This window comes from Scheffersomyces coipomensis (assembly GCF_036884675.1).
Source record: "Scheffersomyces coipomensis strain NRRL Y-17651 chromosome Unknown DFJ63scaffold_8, whole genome shotgun sequence".
Classification (NCBI taxonomy): domain Eukaryota; kingdom Fungi; phylum Ascomycota; class Pichiomycetes; order Serinales; family Debaryomycetaceae; genus Scheffersomyces; species Scheffersomyces coipomensis.
The window spans coordinates 390703-405795 of NW_027042899.1; the positions used below are offsets into that span (position 1 = coordinate 390703).

Sequence of the window (15093 nt, forward strand, 5' to 3'; positions counted from 1 at the left end):
ACGACCAGCGTATAGATACTTTTGAAAGATAAGTTGTTAACTATCCCAATTGGTTATCATATTAAACTATATATCGTATAATCAAGTACAATGGGTTTTGATTTTTCATCTTCTGCGTTCCAAGAGAATCCAGTTTATCAACAATTTGTGAAAATTGAAGTTACTTATCAAAAGTATTTGGATCAATCAGTTCCTCATCCTTTACATAGATGGATTGGATTTGGTGTATTGGTATCAATCTTTTTACTTAGAATCATCATATCTCAAGGTTGGTATATAATATGTTATGCTTTAGGGATTTATTTATTGAATTTATTCTTAGCGTTTTTAACTCCAAAGTTTGATCCTTCATTAGAACAAGAATTAAAAAATGAATCCATCGAAGAAGGTATTCAAGATCAAGGTGATATCCCCAATGAAGATGATGAAGAATTCAGACCTTTCATTAGAAGATTGCCTGAATTCAAATTCTGGTATAACGCTACAAGAGCCGCTGCTTTATCATTATTTTTATCATTATGGACCATATTTGATATTCCTGTATTCTGGCCAATCCTTTTAATGTATTTCATCATTTTATTCACTTTAACTATGAGAAAACAAATCCAACATATGATCAAACACAAATATTTACCATTTGATTTTGGTAAAACAAAGTATAGAAGAGCAGTCTAAGATTAGACTTAATATCTACATTTTATCAACCTGTTTTATGTTGTTTGTTTACTTGATATGTTTTGAATCAAATCTTATAAACTATTGCAGATGATTACTGGTTTGAATTTACTTTACGAATAGTGTGATAATGATATTTTTTATTTTCAGTGTATTATAGAACTAACGCTTTTTAATGTATTTTCAAATATTGGGCAAAAACTACTTATTATTAACAGAGTCAGCCAATTCCATTTAATTTATCATTTCATTTCCTTTCCTTTCATTCTTATTAGTATTCTATCTGTATATGATATTCACATATGTATGTAGATATCTATTTGTATATTTAATTAAAAAATACTTTAAATCTATTAAAGAGAGCTCATGTTAATCTGCAAGGAAATTTGTAACAGTCCTAATCATTTAGAATCTATTATAATGTCACTTTTGTCCACTTTAAAGAACAAGTTTCTGGATTAAGAATAATCTAGTCATTGTTCGATGGTGAAGTAATTAAACTTGACGTTGATTCCTGTTAAATAAGTAATTCTTGAAAACGACGTGGCTCTGATAGAATCAATACTCCTGGCTGTTATATATTCTTTGAGTTGGTACCATTATATTCACGATAAGACAAACTTGGTTTTTTTGCAACTATAATAAATTATAATTTCCTTAAATTGCGCTTTTACAGATCTAAAAAGTTAAATTGAAGAAACTGGAATTTGAAAGATAATCACTTACTTAACCTTGCACAGAATACCTGATTATCCTATTTAGTTTCATTACAGCCAAACATTAGTCTACTTAGTTGGTACTTGAATCAGTTACACACATATTGGTTAATCATCATATTAATATTATACTAGTAATAAGAATAAAAGTAGTTCATTTCAGTTTTCAAAAACTTCCAATTAGCATATATTGACAGACATATAGCTAAAAATCAACATTTTGGTATGGTACTTGTAGTATAGCCATCATATTAACCATTAATATGGGGGCAGTAATTTGATAAAAATGGGATCATGTGACTCAGCCACCAGTTCATCTTTTTTTGACAGAACAAAAAATCTAAAATTACCGAACTTACCCCTAAATAACTAATCGACGATATCTAGATTGAACAGTTACTTAATACATCCAGTTGTTTAAATATCACAATTAATTAGCCATGAGTCGTGCTGAAGCTGATTTACAGCTTAGTGTTAAGAAAGCGTGTAATGCTGATGAAGTTCCTCCAAAAAGAAAACATGTGAGGGCCTGTATCGTGTACACCTGGGATCATAAGAACTCTAGAGAATTCTGGAATGCAGTCAAGATCCAACCTTTACAAAGTCATGAAGTTCAATTGTTTAAAGCTTTGATCATGATTCATAAGGTTTTACAGGAAGGTCATCCAAATACTTTGAAAGATGCTTATCGTAATCGTGACTTTTTATCATCTTTAGCTACTGTATTTTCTGCTCATGGGAATGGATCTTATGGTCGTTTGATTAATCAATATGATAAGTATATTTTACAGAAGTTGGATTTCCATAGAAACAATCCTGGTTTCAATGGTATGTTTGAATATGAAGAATATATTTCCCTTCGTGCTGTCAATGATCCAAATGAAGGTTATGAATCTATCTTACAATTGATGGATTTACAAGACCTGATTAACGATTTACAAAAAATGATCTTTGCAACTATAAATCAAACTCCAAATAATCTTTGTAAAGTAAGTGCTTTAGTGCCATTGATTTCAGAATCTTACGGTATTTATAAATTTTGTACGTCGATGTTAAGAGCTATGTTTCAACAATTAGGAGCTGATGAAGCTTTAGAAGGATTATTCCAAAGATTTGATAGTCATCATTTCATGCTTAGAGATTTCTATACTGATTGTAATGCTATTAAGTTCTTAACCAGTCTTATTACTATTCCAAGATTACCTAATAATCCTCCAAACTTACAAGTTACCGATGAAGGTGTTCCAATCTCCAGACCAAGATCAGTCAACAGTAATCAAGTTAGTGAACAACAACAAAGTTTTGAAGCCCCACAATCAGCTCCACCTGATTTAGAACATTTAAAATCTCAGCAAACAGGTTACTTGTTCCAACAACAACAAGAACAAGAACGTATCCAACAACAATTGGAATACCAAAGACAACAACAATTAGAACAACAACAACTACAACAAAGACTTTTTGAAGATCAACAACGTGAGCAAGAACGTTTGTTCTTGCAAGAACAAACCGCATTACAAGCTCAACAAACTGCTCAACATCATGGAAGAGTTTCTGAATTGGAACATGATTTACTTATGTTTAAGAACCAATATGATAATGATCAACAATTATTGCAACAATATGATGCTCGTGTCAAGAGTTTAGAAACTGAATTACAAACTTTCAACAATACTGCTACCCAACAAGTTGCTTCTAAAGATGAACAAATTAGAAATTTGGAAGAACAAATTTCAAACTGGACTAAAAAATATGAATCTTTAGCTAAATTATATTCTCAATTAAGACAAGAACATTTGAACTTGTTGAATAAGTTTAAAAAGATCCAACAAAAAATCACTAGTGCTCAAGAATCAATCTTAAAGAAAGAGAAATTCGAAAAAGATTTGAAATCTAAGAATGTCGAATTAGCTGATTTAATCCGTGAAAGAGATAGAGCTAGATTAGATTTGGATAGATTAAGAGCTAGTAAAGATCAAGAAATTGAAAAACTTGAAGCTCAAGTTAGAGAGTTAAATAGTCAAGCCAATGAAGCTGGTAGACAATCTATAAATCTTTCATCTTTGATTGCCAAACATGAAAGTGAAAAAGATGAATTAAAGAAACAATTAGCCAATGGTGGTAATACTGGAGATTTGGAAGATAAATTAAGAGAAAAGGAGGTTGAATTAGAAATTGCACAAGAATCTTTAGAAAGTGCCATGCAAGCTTTAGAATTGAATAATAAAGATAATGAAGATATTATTAATAGTCAAATTGATGAAATTATATTAAAGAATATTGATAAATTAAAGGATTTGATTGATTTAATCTTAGAAAATAATATTATAAGAGTCCAAGATTCAAGACATGAATTAGCTTCAACCATGCAAGCTGGTAATTTGAATGCAACTCCAGAATATGTTTTATCGATCATTGAATTGACTTCTGATACTGCTACTGATTTTGCATCTATTTTTAACAATTATATTGCTGCTGCTGTTCAATCATACGATGATTCAGATACTACCTATTCTGATATTATCTTAAAGAGTAGTGATCTTGCTACCAATGTTATTGATTTAATGTTGAATACTAAGGGTATTACTCGTTTAGTGCCAAAAGAAGATGAAGAAAACCTTTTGAATATCGTTGAAGATGTTTTATCAAAGACAATTGGATACTTTGAAACTTTAAAATCAGAAAGCTTAAAGTTATTTGATGATGACGATGATAAAATAGATGCTGTTATTGATGGTAACTTGAGTGTTCAAAATGCTTTACAAGAATTAGGTAAGAATGTTGACGGTTTAAGATCAAAGAGTGGTATTGACTTTAACCTGGGTAATTTAGAAGACATTGTAAATAATGAAATGAAACAAACCGCTCAAAAGGTTGATTCCGCTTCTAAATTCTTAGATGACCTTTTGAAAAATCCAAATATCAGTGGTGGAGATATTGAAGTTCATGAAGCTATCTTAGCCGCTGCTAAATCCATTACTGATGCTGTTATCGCTTTAATCCTTGCCGCAACTGAATCCCAAAAGGAAATTGTTACTAAGGGTAAAGGTGCTCAATCAAGAACTGCATTCTATAAGAAAAATAATAGATGGACTGAAGGTTTAATAAGTGCATCCAAAGCTGTTGCCGGTGCCACTAATATTTTAATTCAAACAGCTGATGGTGTTTTGAAACAAACCAATTCTCATGAACAATTAATCGTGGCTTCCAATGAAGTTGCAGCATCTACCGCTCAATTAGTTTCAGCCTCAAGAGTTAAAGCTAACTTTATTTCTAAAACTCAAGATTATCTTGAAACTGCTTCAAGTCAAGTTTCATCTGCTTGTAAAGTATTAGTCTCAAAAGTCCAAGGCTTGTTATCTAAACAAGATCAAGCCAATAATGACATTGATTTAAGTAAATTAACTCCTTATGAAGGAAAGACCGTTGAAATGGAACAACAAGTTGAAATTTTAAAATTAGAAAACAAACTTGCTTATGCTCGTAAGAGATTAGGAGAAATTAGGAAACACGGTTATAGAGATGATAATAGCGATGATGAATCTTAAAAATAAAATGACTATCGATAATTAGTTTTTAATTACAAGTCCCATTTTTTGTATATGTTTTTGTTGATATATATTAATGTTTTAACAAACGAATAAAATTACTAGCATTGTTCTAAATATTATAAACACAGCTCTCGAAATATTGTAGTTGAAGTCTTAAAAGATATCACCTGTTCCTGCTAATTTATGTTCTTTTCTTAACTTCCAATATTCACCCTTGAATTCCCAGAAAGAATCTCCAGTAACTGGATGAACTTTCTTAACAAACCAATTTGGTACGTAAGTTTCTTTATTTTCTTCTCTCTTCTTTCTGGCTTCTCTTTGTTTAACTTCAACTCTATGCTTTTCATCAGCAGCTTGATCATATTTACCATCTTCCATATCTCTTTGATCAGGTCTTAATCTTGTATCAGTAGGGGCTAACCACGATCTTAAATTATCATCAATCCCATTCAAAGTGATAGCGAAAGAAGTTAAGTTAAACGGAACCTTTGGACGAGGAGCAGCTTGCCACACTAAGAATTTACTGCCACTAAATGGATCATTACTTGAGCCAATTTTAGGAACTGATGCATCAGGATCAACTAAAGAATCACGTCTTTCACCAAGTGGTATTGGGGAGTCTATTATTTTTTTGGCAAATATCTTAGAATTCCAATGTCCACCCATGGCCCACTGAGGTTTACCATGTCTATCAATTGCATGACCTGATAATTGATAAGCAGAAGATGCTCTCCAACCTCTTTGTTTTAAGTCAACGATAATAGAATCCCCAGTGGTATGATTTGTCACTTCCATTTTCCCGAAATTATCAACAGTCGGGTTACCAATAATAATACCCACAACTGAAGTATTAACCTTTTTCCAACTATAAAGTTCTTCATGAACTTTATTATTATTCTTATCGATAACACCATTATCTGGTCTTAATACACAGAACATTTTACCCAAATGCTTAAAATCAAATGATCTACCTCTGAATTTTGAATCAACAGCATTTTCACCATAGTAATCCCATTTAGGAGATTCAGCACTACAAGCACTGATAGGAGGATGATGACTGACTTGTTCGACAATCAATCTATATTGTTCATCAGGACGACAATATTCAAAAGTTTCTCTTAATAATGGATTAAATGGTTTAGCAATTCTATCAATAGTTGACGCATATTCCGTAGCAGCAAATGTAGCCACGTAAATTAAACGTAATGTGGAATCGTCATAACTAGCACCAATATTAAGTAAATTACTATATTCAATATCTTCAGCTAATCTTTGTAATAAAGAAGTTGGTTCATTGAATGATACAGGTAAAGTCATTCTAGTCATATCTTTTCCGATCATTGATTTTAAAATACCCCATAGACCAACCTTTGGTCTATTATCTTCATCCATGGATAATTTTTGTCTTGGTGGGTTTTCATATCCAAGGAATGATCCTTCTTGGCTTAATTTCTGTAAAACCATTCCTTGGGCTTTATTATATTGCGATAATGCCTTTTCATATGTAGGTGGTGCTTTCTCTTCAGTAACAGGTACAGCGGCAGTTCCATCGACAGGTACTTCTTCAACGGCCTCACCAGCTTCTTTTTCAGTTTCTTCTTTTTCTTCTTCGCCTTCTGGGGCTATCTCTTCTTCTTCCGCCACAGGTTCATGAACTTCCTTGTCTTCTTCTTCAGGTTCTTCGAATTCATCAGCATCAAAGAATTCATCACCTGAATCATCATTTAATATTTCGTCAAGAACATCATCCGGAACTCTTTGTATGCCAATAGCATCTTGAGAACCAATTATATTATGATCAATTTCTTTCAATTGTTCATTATTTGGTATGGAACTTAAAGATGTATCTTGAGGACCGAGATTTTCTTCATTATGTAAGGCAATGAGACCAGCATCAATCGGAGTTGAAACGTCTGAATGTTTTGATGGACCACTGACGGAAAGATATTTTTTAAGTTGTTTCTTTTGACCTTCAAATTGAGCCAATTTAACTTCTCTTTGATGAATTTCATTCTCCAATTGTTTTATCGAACTTTCCCATAATTTATTGACTTCTAATTGTCTTTCTAATTTGGCTAATAATTTCTCATCTCTGGATTGAATAATAAGATTAAGTTTTAAAAATTGCTCTTTGATAGATTTTAAAGTACTTAATCCTAAGGTATAACTTTGAGCTTCTCTAGAATCAGGAGCATGAACATTCAGTTCAATGATATGACCAAACAAATCAATCAATGAAGTGATTTCCACATCAACCGATCTCTTTATGGTTGAAACTTGCTCGGCCAATGGACCTATAATATTATCAGATGTTTTTGATTCATTTTCACTATCATATTCTTCATCAGCTTCATCTAAATCATAATCGAAATTCTCTACATCTACTGAATCTTGAATACTGAATTGATCTTCAGTACTTAATCTTGCCATTGCTGTTTCATGATTTAAACCACTTAATACACGTTTTGAAGTTGGAGAAGTTGGAGATTCACTGGCAAATGCATTTGGATTAGGAGATTTTAAAGTGGTATTAACCAGTCTACTAGTTTGGATAGATGAACTGATATCTTCGTCTGCTACAGAGCCAGCTGCGGAATTTAACGATAATTGACTTGATGTTCTCTTATGTTTTGATTTCTTACTTGGGATTCTAAGTCTTGATGATGATCTTCTTGGTTCAGGATGTTCTTCAAAACTCTTTCCTCTTTCAGACTCTTCATCAATCACATCAACCCCACCAGCTTTCTTTTTAATATTATCCTTAGCTATTGTGATTGCATTTTGTAAAGTCCATACCCATCTATTTGTTTCAATAGGGTGGTTAGCTTTTAAATGCCATCTAATACCATTTTTACCAATGATTTCAAATTTTAATTTTTCAGATGAATCTAAATGTAAAACTGCATATCCCAAATTTAAAGATCCACGACATGAATTATTAGTATCATCTTGATTAGTATAATAAGATAAAATACCAAATTGATCAAGGATAAAATATCTTAATTTATACCCACTAGCGAAATTTGTCCATTTTCTTAAATAACCTTTATAAGTTGGAGCTGCCCCTTGTTTAATGGCATTACTTGTATTTGCAACTGGATCCATTATATTTTGATCTTTAGAAGCCACTTTTAATAATTTACGCAATGGATCATTCTTATTATGAATTAAATCAATAGGTAATTTACCACGCTTATCACGTTTAAATGGATCTCCACCATGTTTTAAAATCCAATCACACATTTGCAAATCATCTTTTCTAATGAATTCATGTAAGACAGTATTACCTGTTGTTGGTTCTGCTCCATTAATATCTAATAATTCAGCAGCACGAGGGTTTTGAACTAATAACTTTTCTAAATTTGTAAAATCACGATCACTAAAATATTGTCTAAGTTGAACTGAAACTTTTTCAACAAATTTGGCTCTTTCGAATTGCATCAATTGAGCTATATTCAAATCTTTACATACTTCCACTGGTTGTTTTTTCTTTAAATTCACAATGGTATCGTTTATATCTGGTAATGATAATAAGAATTTAACCACTTCTAAACGAGATGACATAGCTGCCAAATGCAATGGAGTGTTTCCGTCCGCATCTTGAGAATTGATATCGATATGGTATTTGGTAGCATTAGTGACAAGATGTTGGATTAATGAAAGGGAGGAAAGTTGGACAGCATAATGCATCACAGTTTCCTTTAATTGGATTATATCTGAGTTTTGAATGGTTGATTCAGTAGATGAAAGTTCGGTAATCACACCATCAACTTTTGAAGTGTCTCCACTTCTGAGAGCATCCAATAACTTTAACTTCAATAAAGAAGCATTCAATTGAGACGTCGACATCTTGATGAGATTAGATTTAAACGACGAAGACTAATATACGATACTTTATGAATGATACAATCAGAACCATGCACACACAGACACTCAGAGATACAGGGAAATTAACAATTGATAATAACAAACTAAAGACTCAATCAGCCGTTAGTAACACCCTCCACTTATAAAGTAAGTTATACGTTTCAAAAGTCTTCTTAAATAGAAGTGGAATTGAATTGTAATTGTAATTAGTTTTAAATACTAATTATAGAAATCAAAATGTGATTCAAATTTTCTGCTTGGCCTTTTTCTCTGATTTTGATTGCCGTGTGTTTCCCTCATATTGCGGCATGGATGCAACTCCATTAGTTGCTAATTTTATGATTGAAACAGATGATTGGCGAAAGGATCGTTACGAGTGATGGTCAATTGGAGATGTGTTTTGATGGCAGGTGGGATCATCATAGTCGTTTAGAAAATGTTTAGACTGTTACAAGATAATGGTTCGACATGAGTTGACATGTGTTTGCTTGTTACATGAGATCAATTTTACATCAAAATTACGTTTGTGATGACAACAATGGTAATTGATGAATTGACAATCGTTCATTGATATCATATTACTATCACAATGGAAGACATGATGTAATTGGTGTTCGGGTATCTGTGTCAACTTATTTAAGGTTAGAAAGGAACAAAGATAGCCACTACCAATTTACCTCGGGCGGTTCACTGCGTACACGTTAAAATTACCACAGTCTGCTATACCAATTAATGTATGAACAGTGATCAAATATCATTAACGTGTCCACAAACAATTGTCAACACGAGTAGGAATATACTTTACTAGGTTGTATTTACAATTCGTATCATTTGCCTAGCTTTACGATGAAGATTTAAAACTTTATAGTTTAATAAACCGGTGAATCAAACATCATCATATGAGGAGACCAAAAAATAATCACATGATCTCACACGTGAGTAGAATTTTTGTAAAATTTGCACGTACTTTTAAAGAGTTAAAATGTATAGATATATATATATATACAATGATATAAATAATTACTTTAAACTATATATTTCACATAACACATTCTAAGGAGTCATGAGTGATGGGGGTAAACGAAAGAATGATGACAAAAATGATGATGGCTCTTTAAAGAAGATCAAATTAGATCCTACCCATTTAAAACCTTGTCAGACTTTATATATCAAAAATCTAAACGACAAGATTAATCCAAAAGTAATGAAACATAATTTATATCTATTATTTTCCACATATGGCGACGTCATTCAAATACATAATCGTAAACGAGGACAAGCCCATATCGTATTCGGTGATGTTGATAGTTCCAGCTTAGCATTACGAAGTTTACAATCTGATGTATTTTTCGATAAACCATTGGTGATTAATTATTCCATCAATGAATCAAGTATCATTACTAGACTTAAGAGACAACAAGAAATAATTGAAAATGAAGAATAGAAAGTTTAGAGGTGACATCATCACCGATTGTATTATTCATTAAATTTTCCATTGAAATCCTAATCCCATATGATTCTGAGATGGAATATTACTTACGAACCCTGCTACGACCTATAGATGTATAAATAGAATGTAATATATTTTTAATAATTATTTGAATTCCCAATTGTAGATGTAGAATGTCTAACTCGTTTTTATTGGTTGTAATCTTGTTACTAATAGTCAAAGTCCTTTTCGTATGTTTGCAATATCAAAGATGCTCTTCGAGCTCATTGAAAAAAAAAATAGTTTGCATCAATTAAAATATCAAAACTGAATAACTATTCGTACTGAAATAACCAACATATCCACACAATGGCAAAAGGGAAAAAGGGTGCTTCAAATAGAGTAGCAGCTCAGCTTCTTGAATCATCAGTGGCTCCAATATTAGACATCAAATATGAAGATCCTTTGTTTACTATGGCATTACATCCTTCCAAATCAATTTTGGTAACTGGATTAGCCACGGGACATATCTTCTGTGAAACTTATAATTCAACAGCTTTACAAGAACTTCAACAACAAAAGAGAGAAGAAATTGAATCAAATGGTTCTGCCACTTTCGCCACTAGCAAAGTTTATAAATATACTAAATCAATCTCCCAACTGAAAAGTAAATGGTGGCTTCAAAAAGATAATAGTGAAGAAGACCTTAGTGGTAATGTGGTCAGAAATTGGTCAACCAAGAGACATAAGGGATCATGCAGACATATTATCTTTGAACAATTACAAAGCACTGTCGGAGAGTATGTTTATTCAATAGGGACGGATAATGTCATTAAGAAAGCACAAATCATTAATGGTAAAGTAGTAGCTAAAGTAGATACCACTCAAGATTTCACAGATCCTAAAGATCATATTAATAAACTTTGTCATTCCACCACTCATTCATTCTTATTAGCCGGTACTGAAACCGGTAATGTTTTAATATACGATACTAAATCAAATGGTTTAAAAAGATCAGATTATAAAATTTTCCAAGCTAATGATGATCAAATAAATCAAATCTTACCTATGCCTGATGTTTCAGCCTATCATTATCTCACCATTGGATCAACTACATTAAGTCATATTGATATCAGAAAGGGGATAATCACTCAATCTGAAAATCAAGAAGATGAATTATTATCAATGTGTTACCCATCAAACGATACGAAGAATGATGAAGTAATAGTAGGTCATGGTGAAGGTATTGTTACTATTTGGAAGAATTCTAAGAATAGATTCGCTGATCAATTAACTCGTATTAAAATAAACAAAGAATGTTCTATTGAAAGTATGGTACCAACTTATAATCAAGATGATGATGAGTTAGCTAATTCTATTTGGTGTGGTGATTCTGATGGATTATTACATCGTATTAATTATAAACAAGGAAAGATAGGTGAAGTAAGAGTTCATTCAGCTGGTAATGGATTAGGTGATGAAGTCGAAGCTTTGGATATTGATTTTGAATATAGATTGGTTAGTGCTAGTATGGGAAATTTGAAGATCTGGTCTAATGAAGATATTGAAGCCGGCGAGGAAGAAGAAGAAGAAGATGATGATGACGAAGACGATGATGATAGTGATGTGGGTGGTAATGGTGACGATGATGATGTTGAAGCTGGATCAGATAGTGATAGCTTTGATAGTGATGATGCTAGTGATGTTTCTTTGGCCGATGCTTACGATGATAAGTCAGATGAAGATGATGAGGATGAAGAAGGTGATAAAGACGAGGACGAAGAAGAAGGGGAAGGAGAAGAAAACGACGACGAAGAGAAAGAAGAGGACGAAGAAGAAGAAGAAGAGAAACAAGAAATAGCTGCCATCGTAAGAAGGAAGAGAACTGATATAAGTCAAATCTTAGCACCATCCAAAAAGACAAAGATAGTTGACTTGAACAAAAGTACTAAACCTGATCCAATAGAAGATGAACCAGTAGAAGATGAAGCAGAAGAATCTATTCCAATAAGTAATAAAAAAGCTAAAGCAGAGAAAGTTTCAGCTAAACAATTGAAAAACATGCAAAAGCATGAACACGGTATTAGAAAGTTTGAAGGTTTATAGATTATAGATTTTAAAATATACGCTCTAAACATAAATGAAAAACTGATCATCATGGTCAATTCTTCTTGTAATGATTTCTACAAGTTGTCATTGAGTAATGGTATAAATATCTTTCATTTATTCATTAATATCAATGTCGAAATAAATTTGCCTTAATAGTTAGTTGATGGACCTAAATAGAAATCAGTTGTTAGTCAATGTTGAACTGTGATATTGGACTGACGAGATTAGTACTTGCGAAGCAGTATCGTATTTCACCAAAACAGGCATGAATTAAATAGTCAGATAGAATAGCTAAACAGTATTATGATTTTTGATTATCTTTTTTCAGGATCAGTTTGGTTATCGCATTTTTGAACAATACAAATATCAAGAAGAAATTTGTAAACCTGATTGGCCTCCACAAATATTTTTAGCATCCTTTTTCTAACTAAGATCAGATAATCTCTACCAATAGGTATGGATCCCCTCAATGTGTCTACCGTTAAGAACGTCGTCTTAAACAGGAGGGGCTATAATATTATTGGTACACTTATTTTATCTCCTTATCATCTTGTATTTAGCTTTCTTCCTCCTTCATCATCAGGACAAGAAAATGGAACTGTCAAACAACCAAAAGAGATCTGGATATGTTATCCTATGATTGAGAGGATGTCGAAATCAAGAGGTTCATCCTGGATGAATAATGCTAATGCCAATGGCAATTCATCTGGCAGTAATGAAGATTCAGGTCGTTCAGAAGCAACTTTACCCAAGATTGATATTGACAATTTCGATCATTATAGTGCATCTCATATTAGACTACATTGCAGAGACTTTACCTATTATTCGTTTGATTTTATGAATGATTTGATTTGTATTGAAGTGTTTTCCAAATTAAGTTTCTTAAATACAGTTTGTAAAACTGAAAATGATATTCAAACTTTATACGCCTTTGATTATCGTCCTAATGCATTGGAATTGAATCTACCCGTTAATGGTTGGAATATATATGATCCTATAAAAGAATACAAACGGTTAGGATTAGTGAAAGAAGATGATAAATTTTGGCGGATTTCAAATCTTAATAATGATTATAAATTTTGTCCATCTTATCCTAATATTCTTGTCGTACCTAGTACCATATCAGATAACGTTTTAAAACATACGGCAAAGTTCAGATCCAAACAAAGAATCCCGGCTGTGGTATATAAACATAAAAGTGGAGTCAATGGTAATGTGATAGCTCGATGTTCTCAACCATTGGTAGGATTAAATTTACAAAATCGATCAATTCAAGATGAAAAATTAATTGCTGAGATTTTCAAGAGTCAAGAAAGAGAACGTCAAGATCAGATTTCTGAAGATGATGATTTCCAAGGTCAACCTCAAAAGAATCTCATTGTTGATTTAAGACCATTGACCAATGCCATGGCTCAACATGCATTAGGAGCAGGAACTGAAAATATTGATAATTATAGAGGTAAAGATCCTATTAAGAATAATAATGGAAACGGTAACGGTCCAGCAAACTCCAATCCAGGACTTGAAACTTCTTCCTTATCAAATGGTGGTGTCCATCAAGAACATCGACTTGTTAATAAAATCTTCTGTAACATTGATAATATTCATGTCATGAGAGATTCTTTAAATAAACTCCTGGCCATCTTAAACGATCTCGATAAATATCCAGTATCAAACACAACCAATAAAACTCAAAGTGCATATCCTTTATTACAACAAGCCTTAACCAAAACTCAATGGTTACATCGATTATCCATAATCTTACAATCAGTTGATCGAATCACCAAATCAATCCATTTCAATAATACAAACGTCATTATCCATTGTTCAGATGGATGGGATAGAACTTCTCAAGTATCGGCCTTACTGCAACTTTGTTTAGATCCATATTATAGAACCATAGAAGGGTTTATGGTATTGATTGAAAAAGAGTGGATGAGTTTTGGATTCAAATTCGCTACAAGAAGTGATCATGGTGGATGTATTGGAGCTATACTTAAAAAGGAACCTAAACAAGCTAGACTTGATCCTAATGAATCCAGTAGTGAACCAGCACCCGCAACTGCATCTCCAAATACATCCGATTCATATCTAGGTTCAAGTGGGTATGGAAGTACAGTGGCATCATTTTTACAAAGAGCAGCTACTCATATAAAGAATACAGCTGCAAATTCAGCTTTACTTTCCGATAGTGATCTTGTAGAGAATGGTAAATTCAATAGTTCGATTTATACCGGAAGTAATGAAAAATCGCCTATATTTCATCAATTTCTTGATTGTGTTTATCAAATCTATCGTCAACATCCATCCAAGTTTGAATTCAATAGTCGGTTTTTGAAAAGGCTTTTCTATCATTATTATTCATGTCAATATGGATCATTTTTGTGTGATTCCGAACGGGAATTAAAAGAGGTTAATAAAGTTCATGATCTGACGGTATCAGTATGGGATTATTTCAATTCCAGACCTAAAGAATTCACCAATCCTCTTTATACTTCCCTCAAAGAAGATCAAGAAATATTCTTTAATTTTGCTGATGTTAAATGGTGGTTTGAATTATATGGTAGATCAGATGAAGAAATGAATGGATTATCAAACTCTTTGGATCGGAAATTTGCCCAAATGAGACTTAATCAAAATGCATCTTCGGCATCGCCATCATCTGAACTGAGTCAAGTACTCAATGGTAACTCGTGAATCTCTCTAATATACACACACACATACATACATATACTCATATATACGC

General features: G+C 32.4%; 6 protein-coding genes across 6 annotated transcripts; 5 read left to right on the forward strand and 1 right to left on the reverse strand. All coding sequences in view use genetic code 12, as the record gives it.

The window, feature by feature from the left end:
• Window positions 1-90: 90 nt before the first annotated feature.
• DFJ63DRAFT_315631 (protein retreival receptor) lies at window positions 91-675 on the forward strand (the record flags this gene model as incomplete). The annotated part of the gene is made up of 1 exon (XM_064906585.1): window positions 91-675. One exon carries the CDS (start codon window positions 91-93, stop codon window positions 673-675), a length of 585 nt encoding a protein of 194 aa, XP_064759718.1.
• A 1156-nt stretch (window positions 676-1831) lies between these two features.
• SLA2 (Sla2p) lies at window positions 1832-4939 on the forward strand (the record flags this gene model as incomplete). Its single annotated transcript, XM_064905309.1, has 1 exon — window positions 1832-4939. The coding sequence occupies one exon, from the start codon at window positions 1832-1834 to the stop codon at window positions 4937-4939; it is 3108 nt and encodes a 1035-aa protein (XP_064759719.1).
• Window positions 4940-5042: 103 nt separating this feature from the next.
• DFJ63DRAFT_309167 (oxysterol-binding protein related protein) lies at window positions 5043-8791 on the reverse strand (the record flags this gene model as incomplete). The annotated part of the gene is made up of 2 exons (XM_064905523.1): window positions 5043-6696; window positions 6799-8791. 2 exons carry the CDS (start codon window positions 8789-8791, stop codon window positions 5096-5098), a joined length of 3594 nt encoding a protein of 1197 aa, XP_064759720.1. The 3' UTR covers window positions 5043-5095.
• A 1081-nt stretch (window positions 8792-9872) lies between these two features.
• DFJ63DRAFT_290608 (U2 snRNP complex subunit) lies at window positions 9873-10253 on the forward strand (the record flags this gene model as incomplete). Its single annotated transcript, XM_064905325.1, has 1 exon — window positions 9873-10253. One exon carries the CDS (start codon window positions 9873-9875, stop codon window positions 10251-10253), a length of 381 nt encoding a protein of 126 aa, XP_064759721.1.
• A 157-nt stretch (window positions 10254-10410) lies between these two features.
• On the forward strand, window positions 10411-12381 carry JIP5 (Jip5p). The gene has a single exon (XM_064904402.1). The coding sequence runs from the start codon at window positions 10608-10610 to the stop codon at window positions 12342-12344; it is 1737 nt and encodes a 578-aa protein (XP_064759722.1). The 5' UTR covers window positions 10411-10607; the 3' UTR covers window positions 12345-12381.
• A 422-nt stretch (window positions 12382-12803) lies between these two features.
• Window positions 12804-15044, forward strand: DFJ63DRAFT_315636 (phosphatidylinositol-3-phosphatase; the record flags this gene model as incomplete). The annotated part of the gene is made up of 1 exon (XM_064906586.1): window positions 12804-15044. The coding sequence occupies one exon, from the start codon at window positions 12804-12806 to the stop codon at window positions 15042-15044; it is 2241 nt and encodes a 746-aa protein (XP_064759723.1).
• Between the last annotated feature and the right edge of the window lie 49 nt (window positions 15045-15093).